General features: G+C 43.3%; 1 protein-coding gene across 1 annotated transcript in view; it reads right to left on the bottom strand.

Annotated features, from left to right (window-relative positions):
• The window catches only part of LOC138968016 (serine-rich adhesin for platelets-like), a 305,824-nt gene that overhangs the window by 111,529 nt on the left and 176,040 nt on the right, over window positions 1–18,255 (bottom strand). Inside the window, exon 3 of the mRNA XM_070340578.1 lies at window positions 16,220–16,336. Within this exon, the coding sequence (XP_070196679.1) occupies window positions 16,220–16,336 (117 nt within the window). The remainder of the gene's footprint in view (window positions 1–16,219; window positions 16,337–18,255) is intronic.

An 18,255-nucleotide genomic window follows, 5' to 3' on the forward strand; every position in this document is an offset into this window, starting at 1 on the left:
TTGCAAAGTTCCAAAAATGAACTGGCAAACTGGCAAAAGTAAACAAAAAACAAAACTACTTAATGAAAGGTCATACATTCATCAAAAACAAATGAAACCTAGCGATATGTTTTGTCTTCTTACAGAGTCATGGAGTGCGTGTATCTGTGTTTCGATACACAGACGTTCGGAGAAACACGAACGTCAAGTTCAAGTAAAACGACCCCTGACACACACATTTTGACCCGTGCACAAGACGTTGTATCGATAAACGAAGCACAAATAAGAAACAATAATAAAAGCAAAGAAAATAGCAACAAGATATGCAAACATCTAACAAAGCCGAGCAAGCAGAATGACAGGTCTAATGAAAAACAAAGAGGTACTGAGTCGGAAACAAGATCGCGATTCTTTCCTTCGCTGCACGACGCAAATCTTCTGTGACCTTTGACCAAACGTAGCTTCCACATTCGATCACTCAGCTTAATATTTACAACAGAAAGCCGAGGGGGTGGAATACCGAGATGAACCTACAGAACTGTGCATCCTCAAACCTGACATATTCATCCCAACATTTAATGAACTCAAAAACACAGAAAGTTGCTTTCACACGCCAGCTTTGATTGCCAGTGGTTATCAAACCAAGACTCGTGTGGTTATCAGCACGGAACCCGTGTTTCAAAGCATGGCTCCCTGGGTTGATTGTGCACTTATTTTCTCACTACCAAAATGATGACAAAAACGATGTTTGGTGGTTTGTTGACAGACCAGCTTTTTTGTCGGTCCTCGGGGGGCATAATTATCGACTTTTGTATCATATTTATTGACCGCGGCCTTCGGCCTTGGTCGATAAAGATGAAACAAAAGACGATATGGTCCCCTTGGACCAACAAAAAAGCTGGTCTGTCAACAAGCCACCAAACATCTTATAATGTTCATTACCGTACACATAGCACCATCGACTTCTCTGATGTTGTTCTTACTATTATAATGTCACCGTGACCTAGGGTGCAGGAAATTACTCTTCCTGTTCGGGAATTTAGATGGTCCAGTCTCAAAGAAGATGGTTGTGCTAATTCAAGCCAATCTTAAAGCACGAGCCAATCACACTCCTCCCCCCCCCCCCCCCCCCCCCAAGGTCATGCGCGCCCAGGCCAGTGTGCAATTTTACGCTTTCTCTCTTTCTGTCTGTCATCTTGTGTGTGTGTGTGTGTGTGTGTGTGTGTGTGTGTGTGTGTGTGTGTGTGTGTGTGTGTGTGTGTGTGTGTGTGTGTGTGTGTGTGTGTGTGTGTGTGTGTGTGTGTGTGTGTGTGTGTGTGTGTCTCTCTCTCTCTCTCTCTCTCTCTCTCTCTCTCTCTCCTTTGTTTCAGTCGCTCTCTGACTCTCTGTCTATACATCTCTGCCTGCCTGCCTGCCTGCCTGCCTCTCTCTCTCTCTCTCTCTCTCTCTCTCTCTCTCTCTCTCTCTCTCTCTCTCTCTCTCTCTCTCTCTCTCTCTCTCTCTCTCTCTCTCTCTCTCTCTCTCTCTCTCTCTCTCTCTCTTCTCCCCTCCCTCTCCAGCCCGTTTGTCCAAAACCGTTCTATGTGATTTCAGATTGCCGCAAGTGTGATGAAAGCCTCCACAATTGCGTCGACTCCTTCTCTTTCAACCCAAACACCCCCATCCCCAACCCCTCCAAGTGAGGACGCCATGATACGTGCACAAGGGCTGACAAGCCATCTTCTACAAACTCTGATTAAAATCGCTGACGGCATGGAATTATCTTTTGTGCAAGAAAGAAGACAGGGGGCTAGAGGTGTCTGTCAAACTCGACAGTATGGAAGAAAAAGTGCGATTAAATGCAAGAACAAATGCCAGACTCCCTCTCCCTCTCCCTCTCTCTCTCTCTCTCTCTCTCTCTCTCTCTCTCTCTCTCTCTCTCTCTCTCTCTCTCTCTCTCTCTCTCTCTCTCTCTCTCTCTCTCTCTCTCTCTCTCTCTCTCTCTCTCTCTCTCTCTCTCTCTCTCTCTCTCTCTCTCTCTCTCTCTCTCTCTCTGCCCGCCATCAGACCAGTGTCAGATGTATCTGCTCTTCCCTGTGACTGGCGGTCTTCCCTGTCCATATCCTCTGGCAGGTTCTTTGCTTGCAACGTTGATTTTTCACCCTGTCCCATATTCTTTCTGATTGCCGATCGAAGAATCACTGCTGGGCAAGTCCTTGATAAGGTCTCTATGTCATGTTGCGGCGTTACGCTACTCGGTCAGAGAAAAACAGACCAAACTCTCTCCACTACTACAATCGACGCTTGTGCAAACGTTTTAATGTCAAAGGGGTTTTGTTTCATGACAGAACAGCAAACAATCGTCCTGCCAATCCGTTTCTGTAAAATAGCAAAAGATGTTTCCCGGTGTATTTTAGAGCAGAAGTGCGCAAGTACTCTCAGCTATGTCTGTGCGAGTCATTTTACTCATGGTTATTTTGTGTTCATGTTTCTTCGTGTTTTGTGAGTGCTCCCCAACACTGACCCCGAATACTACACATATAGGAGACTAGAATGAATACCCGCTTCGCCGGGTAGCCGGCTTCGCCGGGAAGAAGTACTTAGAGCCGTACGCCGGCTTCGCCGGGTCCGAACAATGAACCCGCCAAGCTTAGGTCCCTCCCAGATTCGTGGAATGGGAACAGCACGAAAATGATTCAGTGGCCATAATGCCATTCCTGACCATATCGAGTCCCATCCTCGTCGACGAATGTAACCGTGTTAATCACCTTTGGAGGCGAACTCCACTCAAACAGGATTGAGCAATTTAGAGCTTATCTGTAAGCCCTTTTGAACTGTTATGGCTTTTCAAAGGAAGGCCAGTACATACAAATACACAAAAGCCGCCAGACCACATCACAAACAGAACTGAACAATCCCCAGGTGTTGCTCACATAGAGACACACACACACACACACACACACACACACACACACACACACACACACAAACACAGAATCCGTATCTATAGAGAGATAGATGACAGTGTATTTTTCGCGTGGCTATAAATTGATTCGACCTTTGCACTTTTACAGTGAGGATAATTTACGGGTCCAATTTACGTTCTGGACACTGCGGTGACCTTCTAAAAATAGTAACAGAACGCCGGGAATATCCGAAGATGCCCCACTCATACTATAGTGCACCATACGAAGGAAGGGAGGTAAACGCTGAAAACCTGGAGAAGATGAGAAGATAAGGAAGAGTTACTTATAATGGTGAAATGAACACAAAAACCAAAATCGGTTCAGCGCTGCGCGCTGAGAGCACGTGTTGAAATATCTCATCGATGATATTGTGTCCGGGGTGTAGCTGAATACGGTGTCCAAATTTGAAAAAGATCCACCGAGAACTTTGGCTTTGGTGTGTCGGTATGGGGGCCCGGGTAGCTGAGGTGGAACCAAAATCGGTTCAGCGCGCACAAAATCGGTTCAGCGCTGCGCGCTGAGAGCACGTGTTGAAATATCGACCAGGTTGTGTCCTGTCCCGGGTCTACCTGAATATGCCCACCAAATTTGAAGTAGATCCATCGAGAACTTTGGCCGTGCATCGCGAGCTCACACACAGACACACACACAGACACAAGTCGTATATATATATAGATAGAAGGCCAATACATTGGGCCGTGCATACATGACCAGAACATGATAATAACACGACCGAAGGGTAAAAGAAAGGCAAACTAAAAATGGGAGTGAGACAAAACTTAAACGAGCACCAAAATAGAAGCCAGGAAACATATCAGAAGGAAAAGTAGCTTTAAAAAATCTGACGATAACTGCAATAGGTAGAGAGTGGAACAAAATAAACCACATCCAAACAAAACAAGTGGAAACAAACACTAAAGCAGTAAAGGAGCAAGAGAAGAACACAAGAGAAAAGAAGACAGAAGAAAAATTAGTCCGATACCAAAGTACACGTTAACGAAGGACATTCTCACGTCTGGCGAGTGGTCAAGCAATGTCCAGGGGCCAAGGGGATGGCGATTAATCAGCGGCCAGCATGAAGGTCCGGCCTGGGGCTATCACTCTAATTGGACAGTCTGGGTTGGTATCGCATCTTCTTAGGACCCTGCTAATCCCTCCGTCTTATTCCAGACTGAGTGTGTATCTTGTGCACGAGCCAGCAAATCATCACGACTCTTCTGCACCTATGTCTACCCCTTTGTCTATACCAGCTCTTGTTGTCAAAAATGCTCGACTGTTGTCGTTCACTGTTATTTATCCTTATAGCGTAATATACCTACTAATCCATTGTCAGTGCTGATTTGAGCTTTGTAATCAAATAATGTCCATATACTTATTTAGTTCAGTTTACACTAAAGTTGTGTCTTGAGTTCGAAAAACAAGCTACACTTTCCTCACTACTGCTCAGAGTTCAAACGGCAGAGAGGTTACTCGATTAAAATCATCTCTGTTAATGCAGAACACTTTGCCAGACAAAACACGCACGTCTAATGAGCAAGTGACAATTGAATCACTGCACAGCATGCCAGTCACCGTGTACAAGAAATGTTTTAACCTGAATATACATCTTTCTGCCAGAAGTTACTCCCCACAGGCAATTGCATTGGATTGGCTTACTGGTTCCCAAGAATAACCAATGGCGTGTACAATGCTGAACATGATCTGTCATTCCACTATTTCAGAGGACCATTATCGAGTCCCCAGCGACGTGCGGCAGCGGTACTCGTTTCTGTTCATATTATACCCCGGCGAACTATAAAATAAACTATTTCAGACATTTCTGTGACTCAGCCCCAGACGTCAGCGTCATAAAATGTTGATATTAATCTCATTTAATAGTTTTAATACACAAAGAGATTTTACTTTTATCTGTAACTTATTTGCGGTTGAAGAAGATTTTGGCTGACGACTCGCACCCACTCAGACCGGAATTTGACAGTAGACGGACAGACAGGAGCAACAGATTCAGACAACCAACCGCAAGATCCACACGCTACAGAAATTCGTTCATTCCATCTGCAATTCACATCTTCAATTCTCAGGTGGGGCGGTAGATGCTGGTGTTGTCGCTCTGATGCACGGGGTCAGTGTTCTGTATTGTTCCAGTATTGTTGATTTTGTTTTGCATGATTATATACTCTTATTCTACTCTCTTAGACAATATGTGATAACCGGCAAGGTGCTGACTTTCGTTTGTGCATTGTTGATGGTGAATGCATGTTAATTTATTTTTAATATACTTTCTTATGTGATAACCAATGTGCTGTATTTTCTCAGTTTTGCTGATGTTATACGCTTGGTACATATATTTACTCATTTTCCTTAAATAACATGTGATAACATTACTTCATAGCTAAGCACATGATTTTACCTATGGCACAACACAAATCTCTAGCCTTCCTCTCTGAGATGCGTTTGAAGACAGACTGTTAAAAGAGAATAAATGTATGTACATAATTATGATAGAATAATGATGCATGAATTGAAGAAATGTATAAGAACACAAGAATGTATGAATGACAAAGAACACATGTTTATTTTTGAATGTTTTATGTATGTTTTATTACGGACACAAAAGCTCAGCAATGCAATTTCTCTTTTAGAGATTAATAAAGTTTATTGTATTGTATTGTATTGTATTGTATTGTATTGTATTGTATTGTATTGTATTGTATTGTATTGTATATTGTATATTGTATTGTACTGTATTGTATTGTATTGTATTGTATTGTATATTGTATATTGTATTGTACTGTATTGTATTGTATTGTATTGTATTGTATTGATCAGGTTTTTCAATACTCCGCCTTTTAACATTTCTGAAAGAGAGCAGACCGTAATTTCAGCAACGCTTTTATGTGAGCTCGTGCGTCACAGTCAGTGGTTCCAAAAATCATCAAATCATCACGGTGCATAAGGATCGATTCATAGGTGGATACGTCCAACAGGCTTCTACGAATAGACTATTGTACCTTGGATCCTTCCTTTAAATATCTCGACCCTTATAATTAGATTCCTGAATCCCTGAGCCAATAGTGCAGACTCCAAATCCTACAAGCAAGTGACCTCTTAATCTTGAGCTAAGCGGGTAGAGAGACTGATAGTCACTGTCTGACTGATCATTATCTTACAAAAAAAGAAAAGGTTTAATGTGCAATGCTTTCCCTTAAAACCTGTCCAAGGACAAATAGAACAATCATGTAATGAACGCACAGAAAGAAAGAGGGACGGATAGACAGAGGGAGACAGACAGGGAGAGGGGGAGGCAAAGACAGAGAGAGAGAGAGAGAGAGAGAAAAGGGGAGAAAGAGAGAGAGAGAGAGAGAGAGAGAGAGAGAGAGAGAGAGAGAGAGAGAGAGAGAGAGAGAGAGAGAGAGAGAGAGAACAAGCGATATATTCTGGACAGAAGTGGGGCAGACAAGTAAAGCAATCTATTTGGAATGGAGGCTGCCAGCTGCTGCTCATCACATGACACTGCTCCTCTCAGGTCAAGCTTGCCCTCTTTCTCTCTCTCTCTGTCTCTCTCTCTCTCTCTCTCTCTCTCTCTCTCTCTCTCTCTCTCTCTCTCTCTCTCTAGCACACACACACACACTCGCACACACACACACACACGCACACACACACACACACACACACGCACACACACACACACACACACACACACACACACACACACACACACACACACACATACACATGCACACGCACACGCACAAACACACACGCACAAACACACACACACACACACGCACACACACACACACACACACACACACACACATACCTGAACTAATAATAAGGGCGTGGTAAAGAGGAGTGTGGGGGGGAGGGGGAAGGGAATGTTCCCATCGACTATATGTAATAACTTTCAATTTGGAAAAGGCTAAGAAACAATGTTGAGTCAAATGACTTATAAACGAACGAACGAACAAACAAAAACGGTAGCGTAAAGAAATATGGTCACGTGGCAGGACCAATTGTCCCTCATCACTGCTGCAGACGCTAAGTGAATTAAGCGTTACGGGAAGTGTATTAACGGAGTATCATGCTGCTTTCTCCCTCAATGCCGGAAAGCTAACATCATTAGGGGACCACTAGGTCAACCCACAATGGGATGCCCCGTGGATATTCTTCCCCAATTTTGTAGGTGTCTGCGTTTCAGTCAAAAATCTTGTGTCGGGCCGTTCTTCCCAAGGTAGTTTCAACATTAAATGCATTCATCAAAAGCAGCCACAATACAGAGGAAGACACAAGAACAGTGGGTGTGCACGTTAAAGATCCCACGATTGACAAAAGGGTCTTTCCTGGCAAAATTGTATAGGCATAGATAAAAATGTCCACCAAAATACCCGTGTGACTTGGAATAATAGGCCGTGAAAAGTAGGATATGCGCCGAAATGGCTGCGATCTGCTGGCCGATGTGAATGCGTGATGTATTGTGTAAACAAATTCCATCTCACACGGCATAAATAAATCCCTGCGCCTTGAATATGTGCGCGATATAAATTGCATAAAAAAAAAATCAAAAAATCAAAATAAATCCCTGCGCTTAGAACTGTACCCACGGAATACGCGCGATATAAGCCTCATATTGATTGATTGATTGAGAACAAAGTGCGTTAAATTGTTCTGTACGAAGTTTGTTTTCTTTACTGTGCAACAGTTGGCTTTTTGGACCGATTTCTACCAACAAACCAAAAATGATCATCACCCGCCAGCTTCGAACATAATGTCCAGCACGTTAAGCCAAATCCACACACCCAACGTGCAGAAGTACGTTCATTGTGTTCTTAGTCGTTTATGAGGTCTTCATACAACACTACGCCTATTCATAAAATCCGTATACTGTAGTGACCGTATGACTCTTTAGTGCTAAAAAATGAAGGCCTAATCCGTGTTTACATTATGTTTGGTCCAATATTAGATAACTCTTCTTCCGCCGCCATTTCCCATTGTCCTGCGACGACATGGGTAGCGGCTGAAATTGATACTTGGCTTAAACAACAGTCAAAGGATAAAATGCCGGGGTCAGGCTATCTCCAATTAGGTGGCGGGGCGACCATCCCCAACCCGGCGGGTCCCCAGGCGGCGGATAGGGGGCGTGCCTTAGATATAAGGGATTGCAGCAATAAAAGTCGGGCTTGCCCGGACGAATAAGCTGTCCTGGACCAACTGGCGGTGTTCCTATCAGAGCGGGGTGGTGAACAGGTGGCACTGTTGACTCGTAAATACCCTATGTGCTCATACGGGTTCATCACGCGGGCAGTAGGCGCGGTAAAACCTCTGCTACCTGTGCTCCCAGGTAAGGTCCCTGACCAGGAGCTAAGGGTGGGGTAACCCCGACAGAAACCTCTAGTGCTGAAGTCGGCGGTACTGAGCGAGACAGCGCACTTTAACGGATCACAGTACCACGCACACCATCGCCATGAATACACGCAGAGACCAAATCAATGGAAATGGTGCTCGCCCTGTGAGGACCCCCCAGGCAGGTGCAGCGCCGGGCTCCGTGCCTCAAAGGAGCCCACCCTCAGCTACTGGAGGTCCCTTCGTCTTGTCCAGTGGAGCCAGGGGACGAGCAAGGAGAGCGACTGGCCGAAAACCAAGCAAGGTCAAGGAGACCCCTGACATCAACATCATGCAATGGAATGCAGAAGGGGTCAGCAACAAGAAGGAAGGAAGGAAAGGATAAAATACATACGACAAACAGCATTCTAACTGTATCTTCACTATACTAGACCCAGTAAAAGGTTCGGACAAGAGGACAGTAGCTTTTTAAAAAAAACATCAACAAAGATTGCAGCAATAGACATTTTCGGTATCTCAGCAGCTCTCGCGAGATATCCGTGAGACATGCTCTTTGTTATGCTTTGAAAGTCGCGAGAACTAAGATCATCGGCCTTCGCAGCTCTCGCGAGAAAGCCGTACAACATGTTTCGCTGTACTTTGACGTTAGCGAGAGCTTGGAATGCCGGTAGGGTCCATAGCTCTTGCGGTAGGGAAGGGGGAAAGGGGTCTGCTTTAAAAAATTAAACTACGTATGTAAGCTCCTGGACTACACAGATCGTTCATACTAATGTATTGGAGTGCAGACACCATTTGGCAGGTAAATCACCGTGTTGCGTGCATTATAATGAACCCACACTGGGTACAGTGAATCGCCCACAGAGGAGATGACTTCATTACCATCATACTTCCAACAAGGATAGCTGGTGACAGGTTTCACAGTCTTCAGAGTCGGGTATGTCCCTGACTTTGATATTAAATAAAATGTTTCGTTTTGTTTAGTCGTGAATTTTCACTGGTCTGTGTCGAATGTCTTCGGAATTTACATATGAAAAATAAACTTTGATCGAATTTAAGTCAAGTTTGTATTCCCCACCAGCGAAAAAGGTAGGTCGGTCGTGAGAAATGAGACAGACACGATTTCCCTTTTTAGCCACATTGCAATAGACAAAGGCACCAGTACAAAAACACACAAAGAAATCCAGTGAAAAGTACATTAGAAACCAAAGAACAGAGATAGATGAACACACTTAGTTAAAAAAAACAATGAATGTGTTTATGTTTAGTCGATACAATCGCATGTGAAGTAAACGGTCTTTTTTCTAAATGTGTCTGTCTCAAAAACGTTAATTACAAATCTGTTCAGTTGGAATGGCTGTTAAAAGGTTTGGACGTAACATGCTTTTAATAAGTAGCAATTTCCATCAAATCACGACATGAAAGGGTTTTGAAAGGCTAACTACGGCTTATTCTACTTGCGCTTGATCATTTTGTCACTCGGGCAAGGTGTCTGTCTCATTTTTTCTCACGACCGCCCTGCAGACAAATCGTCTGCTATAACCGCCATACACAGCAAATTGTCATGATGCAACCAATTTTACACTTCCTATCCGTTGTCAGGCAGATAATCAACTGGCTGACTAAAGAATTTTTCGGCATGTGTTTATTTCAGAGCACGTTATTTACTGTCTTGTAACTCGGGCAAGGTGTCTGTCTCATTTTTTCTCACGACCGCCCTGCAGACAAATCGTCTGCTATAACCGCCATACACAGCAAATTGTCATGATGCAACCAATTTTACACTTCCTATCCGTTGTCAGGCAGATGATCAACTGGCTGACTAAAGAATTTTTCGGCATGTGTTTATTTCAGAGCACGTTATTTACTGTCTAGTCACTCGGGCAAGGTGTCTGTCTCATTTTTTCTCACGACCGTCCTGAAGACAAATCGTCTGCTATGACCGCCATACACAGCAAATTGTCATGATGCGACCAATTTTATACTTCCTATCCGTTGTCAGGCAGATGATCAACTGGCTGACTAAAGAATTTTTCGGCATGTGTTTATTTCAGAGCACGTTATTTACTGTCTGTCTCTGAAAACCTTGAATTCTCACGACCGCCCGGCACTATTGACGGTCATGTCTTACCAAATGTTAAGCAGATTCATTTGTAAAATAACAACATTCAGTGACTGTGTCTGATCAACGCCAGTGGTTTTTTTCAATCCTGGAATGCACTGCATTGTGAATGTTGTGGTCAAGTGAGAGTTTTATAGACATCGCCGTACGTTTTTCAACACTTTGATGACGTCAGACAGCAGATTGAAAACGTTCCAACTTGGAAAGAGAGCCAGTCACGATCATATAATCGTAGGGAATCAATAGTTGCTTTGTTTATTAACTTCTTTCAAGTGCTTTTAAAATTTTGATTTTTGTCATTGTTATTGTTGCATATGTGCGTGCGTATGTGCGCGCGCGCCTGTCAGTGTGGAAGAGTGTAGGGTAAGTGTATCCAATTCCGACCGACTTCGGGGATACCTAAATCCGACCGATTTTCCAAGTCACTAATGATGAGGTTCACACGTCATCCCAACAGAAAGAATGCCATTCATACAAGGGCCATTCATGAACGGTTGATGACGCGACGTCACGAACCAATCGTTGTCACGAGAGTTAATTGCGTCATCTGCACCGCGGCACGAAATGTGCCTTCGCCATACGTACGTTTCTGGCAAAGGGTGAGATAATTTGATGAACAGAGTTGTGTTTCTTTTACATGGATGTTAATAAGTGTTTTTGGAAGAATAATGTTATGGTTCTGACTAAATCTCATTGTACTTTTTAATCGAAAAGGGGAAAATCTTATCGGTCGTGATTAGATACCCAGTTTTTGAGAGAGTATTTAAATCCGACAACAACGCAGATAATACAAAACGCTGCACAAAATCCCAGTAAAACCATTCATTGTTTACGTTTATGACTTGAAAAAAGCATATGAACAAGGGAACATATCAGATGATGTATTATCTAGCTGTGTGTGTGTGTGTGTGTGTGTGTGTGTGTGTGTGTGTGTGCGTGCGGCCGAGCGTTGCACGCATGTGTTCGTTTGTGTGTGTGTGTGTGTGTGTGTGCGTGCGTGCGTGCGTGCGTGCGTGGAGTGTGTGTGTGTGTGTGTGTGTGTGTGTGTGTGTGTGTAAGCATGCGCGCGAGCGTTGTGCGCATGTGTTCGTTTGTGTTAGCTTATGTGTGTGTGTGTGTGTGTGTGTGTGTGTGTGTGTGTGTGTGTGTTGATGCGTGAGTGTTGATGCGTGCGTACTTGCATGTGTGCGTGCGAGAGGGGTTGGGTTTTCTTATGTGTGCAGAGTAGTTGTTGTAGAAAATGCAAGACATTAAGGTTCAGTCTGTAGTGGATATACTGGGACAGCGTCCATGTACTATGCCACAGTTCAGTCTGTAGTGGATATACTGGGACTGCGTCCAGGTACTATGCCACAGTTCAGTCAGTAGTGGATATACTAGGACTGCGTTAAGGTACTCTGCCACAGTCTTTGATGACGTCATTTCCGTTTTTGTGATAGTTGAGGCGGACCTGTTAAGTAATCTTTGATTAAGTCGGGACTTTGATATTGCATTTGAGCCAGGTAGCTTGAAAATAAGTGAATTAGTTCGCTCATTAAAATTGTCATCAAAAACGAATATTTCATTACAGATTCAAACACTACTGCAATGTACTTCTTATCTTCTCTTGATTTAAAAAATATATATACATATGTTATGTTTACTTTAAAAACGCGTTCAGAATTAAAGAAAACAGGTTGAGTATGCTTCGCGGAGATGAGTGTGATCCGTGACGGTTTTCGGGTATGGTTAGCCGAGACTATCTGAATTTAGTCTCGCTGATCGGACTGGTTTTTTTTAAGTTTATCCTTCAATTTGATGCCTATAGATTGACTACATGTTTTTATATCGCTTTACGCGACTTGTTTTACATTTCGTCAAGTTATGAAATGTATTATAAAATTTGGTACATAACATTCTAAAAATTGCAAATAACAATAACACTTTTGATTACAGATTCAAAAGTTATTGCATTGTATCCTTTGGATTTCCTGGATCCCCATGTATAAACAGATATGTCATGCTTAGTGTGAAAATCTGCTCAAATGAGAAAAATCGCCCGTTTTGTTCATATGCTTCGCGGAGGCAACCCGTCTCGGTCTTCTGGTTTCGGCTAGCCAAATCTCACTAGCATTGTTAATGACTCGTCCCTGATTCCAATGTTGATCTTTTAGTTTCAAACCAACTTAATGTTTTATTATCGCTTCACATGACTTGTTCTGTAATTTTTTTTTTCGCTGATGATGTCACCATTTAGAGGGTAGGGTTACATTTTCAGGTATTTATTCCCCAAGAATATGCAAAAAAAATTCCAAACTCGTTTTTTTCTATTGGTCAATGATTCTACTTTTTTTTTAAAGTGAGAAATGGAGTGCAATTAACATTGTTACTTTTGAAGGTATGCTCATGACGTGCATCACAGCGAAATAGCAGTTCAGAAGAACGGAATTCCCATAATTAGTCCTTATTTGCTGCTTTTTTCACTGAGCTCGGAAATGATATTTTGCTTGCATTGTTATTGCTTAATTTATTAAAGCCTCTGGACAATATTCTTTGAATAAATCGTTACCCAATTCTGTTTACGTCTATCCCTTTGTTTGATAGAGTACTGTAACAAGCTATCACATTATGTCGACAAGAATGCGTCTCCATACAAGTTTTTGTCTTGATTCCATCCAGGAGGATGTAAGGCTTTAATAAAAACACTATTTCAAAGATCTCTGTCAAGATTGATTTTGTTGAAAAAAAAGGAAGTCTGTGATTGAAGATTGTGAAACCTGCCTGATCTTCTTTTTTTCAGGACTGAAAAATAGGTTACTGCGCGAAAAGTAGTCTCCTGACTTTAGCTGTTGAGTTCTATCCAAGCGATCAAGTTAGTCCCCACCTCAACCGATCTCACCCCCACCTCTCCCTCCCCCCTCTCCCTCTCCCTCTCTCTCTCTCTCTCTCTCTCTCTCTCTCTCTTTCTCTCGCTCTCTCTCCACCAATCCGAAACTTCCTCCGAAATCTGTTCCCCTTACCCCCACCCTTACCACACCCTACTCCCAAATCTAACTGTTCACCGGCAATCATCAGGAGACAAAAAGATTCATTCAGAGGCAGAGTTCCCGCCGCTAGAGGAAGGGAGATGGCGCCCCAATAAAGTTAATTGCTGTTTCAAATTACCCCCCGCTCGACCCCGTTCAACAAACTAAGGACAGTGCCGGAGAAATTTTGCGAATCCCAGAGAATTCTAGAAGATTTCTAGAGAATTTCAGAAGAGCTGCAGAGAAGATTTCCAGAGAACATCCGAATAGTTCAGCCTTTGTGGAGAACGTCCGTTGTGCGGGATGACGCCACTCTGCTTCAGGGGCCTTCAAACACAACACTTGGGAGCTAATTTGACAGACCAATTGCTTGATGCACGCAGCTCCTTCGTGGAAAGAGGAGTAAGAACAAAAAACGTGTTCTCTCTTTTGTTTTTCCTTCCTTTCTTTTCTTTTTTTTTCTTTTTTTGTTCCTTTCCAAATTGTCCTTGTCTTGTTTCGTTGTCTTTTTTTTTTATCCGGTACGCCATTGCAGTTTTTCCCCCTCGTTGGGATATGTAATTGTCTGTCAGTTTTCCCGTCCTCTGCTCTAAGATAATGGTCCTCAGGTTAAAGGGGATAGGGCCTGTGCTGGCCTTTTGCAATAACTGCGACAACAACAACAACAACAACAACAACAACAACAACAACAACAACAACAACAACAACAACAACACTGGATGCAGTCTTCTCAACACGTTTGCATGCACGAACGTTAGTGTTCGTTCAAAACCCCTGGTTATGAAAAAATATAGATTTCCCCGCCTTTCCACTTTTTCTGAGACAATTCTAACTACAACACCGGTACCGAATTAAATTTTCTTACCGCGTTGGCATGCACGCATTTTCATGTATGCTCTTACTCTCTGGTCACGAAGAAAAATAAATTCTCATGGCATTTCTGCATTTGTTGTTTGTAATTTATTGATTTCTTTTCGAAAACTTCTGATGACACGAATTTGCCACTTCAACGAAAACCAACACATAAGCCTATATACTCACCATTTTTCGAATTCTCATTTGATTCGAAGAGACCATTTAAGGAAAAAACGAAAGTACTCTGAATCAGTACGTGCGCAGGCCCATCTAAACAACAAACAAAAGTACTCGTAAATCAGCGTTCGTGCTACGTTCAAAGTCTTACAATGGGGAAAAAAGGCAAGGCAATGCCCGCGACATCTCTTTGTTCAAACCCATTCTTTGGAAAGGTCAAAAGTGCTATGAATCTACTGGAATTACTTTCTGTAATTCTTCACTGACAGCAGCATCAGTACCAGCGCACAAGACAAGCTTGATGCCTGGGCGAAGTTCTGTGTGCCCCAAACTAGCCTCCATCCCTCTACACACATTCACGCGTGCGCAAGACAGACGAATCAGGCTCTATACACGCTGTCCATTTAGTTTACGAGATGTTCTTTTTTCGTTCCCTTTGACTAAGCCTGCTCCCATTAGATCCCTTTACAAACTTCGCCCCGCCTGGCCAATGAAAAGGGACGAGCTGGAAAACCAGATCGATGATTGGAGGAGAGGTGAAGGGGAGGTTATGCTGTTTGCCTATCGTTACAACATGATTTATCTTCCCTTCACAGGCTCCGTCGGCCTCCACGGGCAAGGGTTGTTTAAAGGACGAAAGACACAAATTATTTCCCCGAGACCTAGAAAAGACTTGAGTTATGACGGGGGGAGTTGTAGGTCGACCACTAGTGCAGCACTAGACCAAGATGACCATGAATAAAGTGTGCAGTCTCCCAAAAACATGCTCTACTTCTGTGCTGGCAAGAAAAAGTTAAAGCATTCGACCTATTTTCCAGAAATGGCTCTCTCTCAAGTTTGAGGTATATCCTGAACCCACCCTTCTATTTGAACCCAGCCTCTTTCAGTCTGTGTCCTGTCAGTACTAAGTGTATGGAAAACTTTTGAAGTAGATTTACGATCTGAATCCTCAACATCGAGTGCACATTCTGTGTCTTTACACAATAGTTCACACATCATAGCACATATGTGTCAACCCTGTTGCTGCGCCTTCATGTATCGGTAGATGCACACATATCAGTGACGCTAAGGAAAAGGCGGCACCGGTGAGATTTTAGTTCTTATTCCGACTGAACCTGTTGTAAAGCATCAGATCAAAATCAGAAAGTCCAATCTACATCAGTCTGACTCGACTCCTGTGTTCGTATTCTGACGAAACAGGTTCTTGAATACCAAAATAAACCGTTGCTCGAAATGTTTTGAGCACGCCAACTTAACACACAAAACTCAGACAAACATCAGGAAAGAATCGGTTAAAGTTAGGGTCAGGCAAGGATGAGAAGGTTAACCCATCAACAGATAAACACACCCCCAAAAATAACCTCACGGAAACATGAAAACTGACATAGAAACAATGACCACGGTCAGTCAAATGAATAGTCGAAAAGCTGTGACTACACACAAACACACGTTGACTTCCCCCTCCCACATTTCGTTCTTCGTCCGTGCGTGCATCACACACACACACACACACACACACACACACACACACACACACACACACACACACACACACACACACACACACACACACACACACACACACACACATACACACACACACACGCATACCTAATGACCCTTAGGGGATCACAAGTGACGAAAAAAGGGATTGAGATCAGCAATGTCATTCCTTTCTAAACCCCATTTACCTCCCTGTCTAACTACCTAAATACTTGTCACACGCACACGCGCGCGCGCACGCACACACTCACATATCACATACACACACACACACACACACACACACTACTCACTTGATGAAGTAATCCTTGTCATTCTTATCCACTCCAGTTTCCCAGCCAAAAGGGAGACCACTTGTACCTGTCCAGTTTTCACGGGGAGGTAACCAAGATGTCGTCTGGGCCTTATGACTGAAACAAACAAGGTAACATTCCTGGTTACACGAAGGTCACATTTTTATTTTTCAACAGAAGACAATGTCTTACAAAGATCAAACAAAACAGAAGGCACGTGTAGACGAAATGAATGCATTAGCAGGGGGTGGGGAGGATTCCTTCTGGTATTTTGCACACAGTAACTTCGGTCGAGGGAGGTGTAACGACTTCTGAAACACGTTCAATACAAGCGAACTCCCGTGGCTTGATCAAGATAAGGCGAGGCGAGGGATGTGTAACGACTTCTGAAACACGTTCAATACAAGCGAACTCCCGTGGCTTGATCAAGATAAGGCGAGGCGAGGGATGTGTAACGACTTCTGAAACACGTTCAATACAAGCGAACTCCTGTGGCTTGATCAAGACAAGGCGAGGCGAGGGAGGTGTAACGACTTCTGAAACACGTTCAATACAAGCGAACTCCTGTGGCTTGATCAAGACAAGGCGAGGCGAGGGAGGTGTAACGACTTCTGAAACACGTTCAATACAAGCGAACTCCCGTGGCTTGATCAAGATAAGGCGAGGCGAGGGAGGTGTAACGACTTCTGAAACACGTTCAATACAAGCGAACTCCCGTGGCTTGATCAAGATAAGGCGAGGCGAGGGTGCCAAGGGCACTGATATAATTACTTCTGTTCAATCAGATATAGGGGATAATCACTATTGATTCCGAAGCTGATCCAAAGTACGTACAGATCCCAACCGCTCATGGACTACAAATGTAACTAAAAGTGCAAGAGTCTGATTTGATTTTCACATAAGCTTACTGTGCTCTGAAATAATATTCTAAATGCGATTTGTCCATAAGGAGACCCGTACTTGGTGCCTTGTATGGACCGTGTGATAATTACCAGTCCACATATAACATTCTGAAAGTTCTCTCTGTGAAGAGACAAGCACATTCGTGCACAGATGAACAGATATGCACAAACATTGAGACGAAGAGAAAAAGAGACAACGACAGAAAAACGAACTAGCAGACACACAGCCACACAATAAGATACAGAGACACAAGCGAACAGACAGGCAGCACAGAAATGCATCTGATTCTCTCAGCACCGTCCAAACCCCTTTAACGTCCCTCGGCATTTCAACCTGCTTTCGCATGATTTCTATTAATTTAACCAGACAGACACACAGACACACAGACCCACCGACCGACCCACCGGCAGACAGAAAGATATAGACAGAAATAGTGAACACAGCCCGAGACATGTTTTTGATTCGCTGTTACCTTTCTTTTTCCCTGATCTGTATAGTTGAAACTTTAAAACGCAGGTTTTGTGCTATAAGCATATAGCCTTTCGTCAGTATCACCTGTTTCAGGGGAAAATCGATTCCAGTCAGTCACTTGATAAACAGCAGTGTAACTTTACCTGAAATTACTGCATCGCGTTTCCATGCCAACATCAATATGTACATGTATGTACAGCGCGGTTTGTTATACTCATGGGTGAGTGTAATAATAATGACAACTACATTACACAACAAAATGGATTCGGCGTCGCTGGTCTCTTGATACATAGACCATTCTATTCGGCGTCGCTGGTCTCTTGATGCATAGACCATTCTATTGACAGACGATGCAAACAGACGAGTGTGATCTAATCCTATTAGTCCCTAGTTGACTGTATTACTGCGAGACCAACGGACTGTTTTCGCTGAATGGCGAAGTTAGCAGTTTATAGAAAGCTTCAAGGTGAAACGTAAAACCCAGTACACTGGAACCACCCCCCCCCCTCCCCCCTTGTATTATCTTCAAAAGTCTGAGAGCATCAGGTCTTCCTTCAAATTTACTTAAATCTGGAAAAGCAAAGTCATAAAAAGGGAGAGGGGGGGGGGATGTCTGAAATTTGGGTGTCTGTTCGAGGGTTCCCCTGTCTAGGCTTTCGAGA

Source organism: Littorina saxatilis, linkage group LG6, assembly GCF_037325665.1.
Source record: "Littorina saxatilis isolate snail1 linkage group LG6, US_GU_Lsax_2.0, whole genome shotgun sequence".
In the NCBI taxonomy this organism is placed as follows: Eukaryota; Metazoa; Mollusca; class Gastropoda; order Littorinimorpha; family Littorinidae; genus Littorina; species Littorina saxatilis.